At 51.4% G+C, this 7,957-nt stretch overlaps 1 protein-coding gene across 1 annotated transcript in view; it reads right to left on the reverse strand.

The window, feature by feature from the left end:
• Positions 1-4,096, reverse strand: part of CACNA1E (calcium voltage-gated channel subunit alpha1 E) — a gene marked incomplete at both ends in the record, with an annotated part of 378,613 nt that extends 374,517 nt beyond the window's left edge. The window contains one exon of the mRNA XM_080824813.1: positions 3,660-4,096. Coding sequence (XP_080680939.1) covers positions 3,660-4,096 — 437 coding nt within the window. The remainder of the gene's footprint in view (positions 1-3,659) is intronic.
• Positions 4,097-7,957: the final 3,861 nt, after the last annotated feature.

Consider the following 7,957-nt stretch of genomic DNA (forward strand, 5'->3'; position numbering starts at 1 on the left):
CCTTGCTCGGCGGGGAGCCTGCTTCTCCCTCTGCCTCTGCCTACCACTCTGACTGCCTGTGCTCGCTCGCTCTCTCTCTCTAACAAATAAATAAATTAAAAAAAAATTTATAAAAAATAAAAAAAATAGAAAAGCAGTAACACGATTGACGTCTTGTGGAAGTCAGCGAGGTTACGGAATCTTGGGAACGGAGCGCTAGAGGGAGTGGACTGCACCGAGAAGGGGCAGTGGTCAGAGACTAAGATGCTAAGTGAGGTTAGAGCAGTGCAGTTACGAGGTCTGGGAAAGCCACAGAAGTGAGGTTAGAGCAGTGCAGTTACGAGGTCTGGGAAAGCCACAGAAGTGAGGTTAGAGCAGTGCAGTTACGAGGTCTGGGAAAGCCACGGAAGTGAGGTCTCAGCAGCCAACATGGAGGCAAGGCCGTCAGGGAGAAGAGGTTATGGATCCAAGAGGCCTGGGTCCAGGAAAGGTCATTAAGTGGATATGGAAATCACCAAAGACTGACGGCAAGAGGGAGATGGGAAACAGGCAATAAACCAACAACTAAAATCTTTCTGGAAAGAAGAGGAGTGGCCTGGGAGTCTGTAGATGGCTACAAGAAGGAGTAAGGGTGCTACCGCACGAGGACATGAGCTCCAAAGATGGCATTTTAGGACAGGATGAGGAATCATGGTCTGAAAGCAATCACGAGGGGCAAGGAGACACGTATTCCCAGCTCCCAGGCTCAAGAGTGTGAGGGCGTGTGGGAGGGACAGCAGCCCCCACGTGAGGCAGCTGCCGATCGAGCCATGTTCCTGGGGGAGAGGCAGGTACCAGTCAGAACAAGGAGGTGATGGGCATATCCAGAGAAGGTGACAGAAGGTAGAGAGTTTTTCTCATGATGGAACGTGAGTTCCAGACGGTACAATACTAGGGTTCGGGGAGCTGGCAAAGAGTAGGAAGTGGGTCAGATTAAGGCACGTAGAGCCGTATGAGGATGGATTTCGGATTGTAAAGGAAAAAGGCATGATGGTAGTAACCAGGGACACCTCCAGACGGGCTGCAGAGATGAGGCTGTGAGTGCCAAGAGGCAGAAAGTGGGGCAACATCACTGTCTCTATCATCTCCCATTTTTCTTTTCAACCCATTCCAACGGGCCCCAGCCCCCTCACCCTACTGAAACTGCTCCCATGAAGGTACCTCCATATTGCTGAAACCAGGGATCCCTTCTCCTCCCTCCTTTTATTTGACCTCTCAGCAACCTCCTACACAGACGATGACTCCTTCTTTCTGAACAAACATCTCTCTTCTTTGTCCCTTTACTCTCTGGCTTTCCTTTTTATAAAAAAAAAAGGGGGGGGGCACCTGGGTGGCTCAGTGGGTTAAGCCTCTGCCTTTGGCTCAGGTCATGATCTCAGGGTCCTGGGATCGAGTCCCACATCGGGCTCTCAGCTCTGCGGGGAGCCTGCTTCCTCCTCTCTCTCTGCCTGCCTCTCTGCCTACTTGTGATCTCTGTCTGTCAAATAAATAAATAAAATCTTAAAAAAAAAAAGATTTTATTTATTTATTTGAGAGACAGACAGAGAGTACGGGTGGAGGCAGGGGCAGAGGGAAAAAGCAGGCTTCCCGCTGAGCAGGGAGCCAGACGTGGGGCTCGATCCCAGGACGCCAGGATCATGACGTGAGCAGAAGGCAGACGCTTAACTGACTGAGCCACCCAGGCGCCCCACTCTCTGGCTTTCCTCATTACCTCCCTGGCCCCTCCTTCTCAGTTCCCCCCCTCAGGAAGGCTGACACACCCCCAAGCCACTGGTGTGTCTGCTCTGTTTCACCTCCTCATGGCTCTTCCCAGGTGAAAGCGCGGTCTCCCATGACTCGAAATAGGTAGCTGCTACAAGACCTTTATATCCCCCAGCTGGCAAAAGTTTAACTTAGAGAAATATAGAAGAATTACTCATCCTTCACAAGCCATGGTGAAGCTAGTATGACAGGAATCCTTGAGTTAAGCCATAGGACAGGCACTGGGTGACATGGAAAATGTGTGAGATAGTCTCCGCCCTCGAGTTGTTCAGAAATTTTTCGGGGAAACAAGACAGAGGTGCAGAGAAATACACTACTCCTGAATACAAAGAAAAAAACCAACTATGAGAGCTGCATGATATTCACATGGTCACCTACTTTCTCCTGTTCAAGTCTAGAGGCCATGGGGTGACTTACCCAACATCATACCACTTAAGTTAAGTGGTTAAGTCACCCCGGGAATTAGACCCAAATCTCTCAACCTCCAAGCCAGTGCTCTTGTCGTGGTGTCTCAATTGGTGGTTGAGATAGAAGGTGAGTCCTGTGGGAGTTGGAAAGAAAGGCACTGCACTGTTATGGTTCAAAGCATGGATTCTAGAACCAGACTGCCAGGGTTCAAATCATCAAATCACAGTAACAACACAGTTATTATTGGGGTGACTTCTCTGTGTCTCTGTGCCATATTAAACCCTGGTTATCTGAGTGTTATTTAAAGTTATTTAGCACTGGTTAAATATGGATAATAACTGTACCTACCATACAGTAATGGTGAGGGTTAACGTAAGTTAATAAGGGGCCTTGGCTTAGGACGTCGCCTGGCTCTTAAAGCCATGTAGGGTTTTAAAGACTAACACACTTGAAGGTGACCATCAGGAGAGGAGGTCAAGTGCTGGACGCCTGACTTCGCTCTGAATCCCAGGAGCCCGGCACACATCAGGACCCACCAAATGAATGAATGATGAACCAGGAAACGTTTTGACATCCATAAGAGAAAACCTCCAGAGATCAGCTAATTTACCCCTCTTTGTACCACCCAAAATGTCCACTGAAACCAGATAAGTAAGTTCTACCACGACCACCACCATCAAAACACATCTATTGCTCGTCTTTTTGTACCTGAGAACATTTAACAACTCAACACCCTAAGGAAGACATAGAGACCACAAGACGTGCAAACGTGCAGGATGTTCACTGGTATCCACAAGACAGAACAAAGCCTCTAGGTGGGGAGTAAGCCTGGAGCGGCGAAGGAGAATCCGATGAAACACACTCTGCCTTGAACGTCAGGCTCCTTGGAAGAAAGCCCAGGTTCTCGAGAGGCACGAACTAGGTTAAAGGCAATCTAAGACAGATCATAAATGCTTTTGCTCTACCCAAAAAGATCAGAGTTAAAGTCACGGGGGCAACAATCTCTTCGACCACTTGCCCCAAAATGTAATCATTCACCCAAGGATGACATTAGAAAGACTGGTTTAGCCACAATTCCAGAAGAAAAATGAGATTGATGATTCATGTTTTGGTGACTTCTCCATCGTTTATAGAGCTCCTCTTTTCAGGGAAGCTCAGAGTGTGAAACAGACCCCTGTTCTTTCTCCAGATCTTAGCAAACTAGGCACGTTTTGGAGCGCAAGCCCGATGGCCCCAGGTGACAGCTGTTGCCCTCGCTAAGGTTGCACGCAGCCTACAGCTGGTTAGATCCTGGCTGAGCGCTGGGACCTCACTTGATGGGTCAGATCCCTCTTTAGCACCAGCGGCAGCGACAAAGGCACCTGACTTCCGGGGCGACCCTTTCCCACACCCACCCCATCCTCCCGGGGGCTGCACTGGGCTGCTCCCCGCTCCCCCACCGTGTGTCCCCGGCCCGACTTCCCCGTACTCACTCCCACTCCTTGCGCCGGGCCTGCGGGGTGCTCTGCATCTTGTGGGCCTCGTGGGCCTTGATGATGTCGCGCTGCTCGATGAGGCCCCCGCGCCGCCGTTTCATCACCTCCGGGCTCACCGGGAGGAAGGGGCTGGAGCCGGCCTCCAGGGCCGCCCCGCCATCCCAGCCCGGGCCCTCGCCCTCCTGCACCGGGAAGAAGTTGTCGAAGCCCGCGGCGACGGCGCGCGGGGAGGCCGGCAGCATGCCCACCTCGTCCGAGGCGTCGGCCTCCAGCAGGGCGCACTGCTGGGGCCGCCATGCCTCCTCCTCGGGCAGGGCCAGGACGTGGCGGCGGCGGCCCGCGGCCCAGGGCTCAGGGCTCCCGCCTGCAGCGGGGCAGGGGGCGGGCTCCGGCAGCCTGCGGCCTGGGCTCGGTCCACGCATCTCCGGCACCATCCCAGAACATTGCTCTGCGCGGGAAGAAGCGGGCGAGAGATAAGGGGGAGAGGGGCGGGAGGGCGGGGAGGGGTGGGCACGAGGGAAATAGAGAAAAGAAAGAGGTTAATGACGTCAAAGCTTCCGGCTGACCCAGGGCTACGTCCCAGGCCTGGCCCAGAAATTGGCACACAGTAGGGACTCCGCAAAGGGTGGCTGACCTCAGGAGCATCCCCTGTGGACCAGGCTGGGTGTCAAGTGCCAGGATCCAGAGTTAAACAAAGCAGACTTAATTTCTGTCCCATGAACTTCACAGTCTAGTGCAGAAGACAGAGGTTAAAGAAATAATTAGCTGCGGTGTGATGAATGTCTTAGGATACGGGTGCGTCGGGGGAAGAACTCCAAAGGCTGTCCTTCTGGGCCCCGGCCCCAGACAGCTAGCAGCCTGTTCTCTCCCATTCAAGAGGAAAAATCCTTCTCACGCATTCCCCAGTGCCTGGGACTCCTCTGGGGAAATCCCACCCACTACCTGCTGCCCAGACTCTCACACTCTCTCCCCAGCAGTAGCCACAGGCAACCCGTCTCTGAGAACGGGGTCCTGTATAGAGGTCCCTTCCTCCTTTCCTAATGTGGGCATCCGCACAGGCTCTGGGGAGCACGTGTGGCCTCAGGGGCCTCTGTTGGCATCCTTGAGCCTCAGTCTCCTTTTCCATGCCAAGGAGGATGGGGCCAGATTTGCATATGAAGGACACTCATCCAGTCAACCCTGACTGAGGGCTTCCCGTGTGCCAGGCGCTGTGCCAGGCCCTGGGCACACTGAGATGAACTGGATTTGGTCCACATCCTCCTCATGGGAGACACAGGAAAAACATCCATTTTGACCACACACCATGAGGGCTACAACTGAGGCAGCCAGTTGCTGTCCGAGCTCACAGTACGGAAACCCATCACGGATGACTGCAAGGGCTTTGTGAGAGGACCATTATGTTGGGTTTGAACAGTGCTTGCCATGTGAGGAGTGGGAGAGGATTACGGACAAAGGGAAGAGCATGTGCAGAGAGGATTTAGGGGACGGAAGGAAGTCGTGGCCAGACCTCCCACCGCAAGTCTGAGGTCCAGCGGACAGACCTTCTGACATGAGAGGGCCCAAAGCGACTACCTTTTTGAGATATTTGCTTACTGCCTCCCTTCCAGCCTCGAGCCCAACCCCTGAAGCCCTACCTCCTCCCCACCCATGTTCCAAACCACACACCCTAGTGATGACCACAAATGGTACGCACACAGCCCCTCAGCACGAAGCAGTGCCACGTGCTCTACACGCTCAGAGAAGGCCCAGGATCCAGATCACTCAACCAGGGCTTAGTGAGGGCCCGCTCTGCACTGGCGACCGTGCTAGGCTCCCAGGGAGGCGTCTTCCCAGAATGCTACTCTCCAGATCCCGCCACCACCTGCCCCGGTCTGAACTGAAAGTCACAAGAACAAAGACTCATAAAATGGGCAGGAATGTTCATGGTATAGCCATAGTGTTTTACAGGTGAGGAAGCAGAAGTGCAGAGGCCTAGAGAGTGGCCCAGGGTCACACTACTACTCAAAGTCACAGGCCAGGCTTCAAATCCCAGCTCGCAGTTTGTCCATGAAGCAGAATAAAGAGATGTCCTCCGAGCCCCCTCCGCATCACACTAAGATAGCAGGTGGACAAGAAAAAGCCAGGATGATTCCTGCATATCTGATAAAGCCTGATGGGAACAATGAAGAGAGCCTGACTTCCCTAGAGAGTAAGTCATTCAATCGTCCTCATTCGTCCCCTCCTCCATTTCTAGCATCTGGCCTGGTCTTCCCAGCCCTGTCAGCATCACACCCCAAGGCCTCAGCGATGCCGGGCTGGAGGCTCTGGGGATGCGCTGGTCACTGCTAGACCCCTGGCCACCAAGCCTGAGTCCAAGGAGCAGGGGAAGGAAGGTAAGGGGTCCAGCACAAGCTTGGCAGGGAGGAGAAATGAAGGGAAAAATACATTTCAAAATCTGCAAACAGTTGGGTGGGTCCCTAGAAAGAGTGATTCATGTTCTTCACGTTGTCATTCTGTCTCAACTCTGCTTGATGGATTTTAAATTTATCCTTCATTCCTACAATGTTTAAATGTCTCTCCCTCACCGCACACATGCACACGCCCGTCCTCGGGGTGCTCCCACTCCCTCCACAGGCTTCAGCACTACCGGAAGCTCAGGCACTCTCAGGTTCTGCCCCCGGCAGCCTCCTCTCCCTCCTCCACAGTCAAGGCTCCTGGGCCACTGTCCCCGCTCTTACTGGGCCACTGGGACGGGGCTCCTGGCATCTGCTTCCTGGCCCAGCTCGCTCTCGCTCTCCTTCCTGGATTTCCCCTTCCCAGACACTTTGCCAATCTGAATCACATCTTTGCCAAAATGACAGCACAATAATATGCCCTGCAGAGCTCTGCTTCAACAGAATCAATTTTACGAATATCAAAACATGAAATTATCTCATCTTTCCTTTAAGAATTCCTGTTAAACAACCCTTCTATTATTGATATAAATGTTCATCAGGGGAATCTGTCTGCCAAGCCGGCCAGTCCCTGGGTCTGGCTATCATCAAACTGAGAAAACATCGTCTACCTCAGGTAATATCGATGAGATGAAGTCTACAAATTCCAAGGAGGGACAATGGAATCTACTCTGTAGTTAGCCTCTCTCCTGCCCAGCTCCCAAATTCTGGCATTCCTTGAGTCCCTTGAGATCAGGGATTTTGTGTTATCTTTCTATTATCCAGCACCCAGTGTTGAGGTCAACACATAGTAGCTTATTGGGGTGGTCATGATACTGTTTCCCAAATATTCCGGTTATCCCCCATCCTGGGCACATAGTAGGATGCACTTCTTGGTCTCCTGTGGTTGAGTGGGGTCATGTGACCATTCTGGCCAATGAGTTGTGAGTAGAGTGATGTGTTTCCCTTGGACACCAAGCATTTAAATGCAGTGTGAGATCTCTAGATCTGGAGTGGGCTGGCAAATCCTTCTATAAAGAAGCAGATAATAAATATTTTGGATGTTGTAGGCCATGTAATTTTTGCTGCAAGTACTCCAATTCTGTTGTTATAGCATGAAAACCATCAGACAATATGCAAACAAATGTGCGTGACTGTATTCTGACAAACTTTATAAACTTGTGTGAACTTTGCTCTTTCAAATGCATCTCTTGCACTCCATCATCGTTACTCGGGTTCTACAGCAGCAGGCAGAAAGAGGAAATGGAGAGCCATAAAACAGAATTGAGGGTGGACATGCCAAATGAGAAACCTCCTTAAAAAAAAATTAAAAATAAGTAAATCAATAAATAATAAAATTAAAAAGAAGCTTCCTGAGGGCAAAGTTGCTTTCCTGTGGCCCCCACCTGTCGTCCCTAATTAAAGGAAAACAGGCCTTGCAGCTCTGAGATCCTGGCCCAAGAATAAGCTTGTGAAATCTCCAAGGGCACCTGTCTTATGCCTCTAACCCTTGCTTTCCACCCAACTCTCTTATTCTTTATTGCTCTGTTTGGCTAATGGGCAAGGGTAAGACTTTTTAATCACAGGGGTCCTGAGGAGGGAAAATGACTTCTTAGAAACCCAACAGCCCCATTAAGAACTCTTCCCTTGCTTCCCATTCCACACGGAGTAGCAGGGTAAGGAAATCTTCACTCCTCTCACCCTTCCAGAGTTGGAGCTGAGATCTTCCTCCACAGAGGAGTATTATGTCATTTGCAGCTTTCTTCCCTTTATATTCTATCAAGAGTTTTAATTTTTATTCTTCTATTTTTGAATTGCTTCAGAAATAACGGCCCATGCATCCCATTGGCTTGTCTGTGCCTTCCAGGCCTAGCAGGGGAGTCC

The sequence above is a fragment of the Martes martes genome, assembly GCF_963455335.1.
Source record: "Martes martes genome assembly, chromosome: 15".
NCBI lineage: Eukaryota > Metazoa > Chordata > Mammalia > Carnivora > Mustelidae > Martes > Martes martes.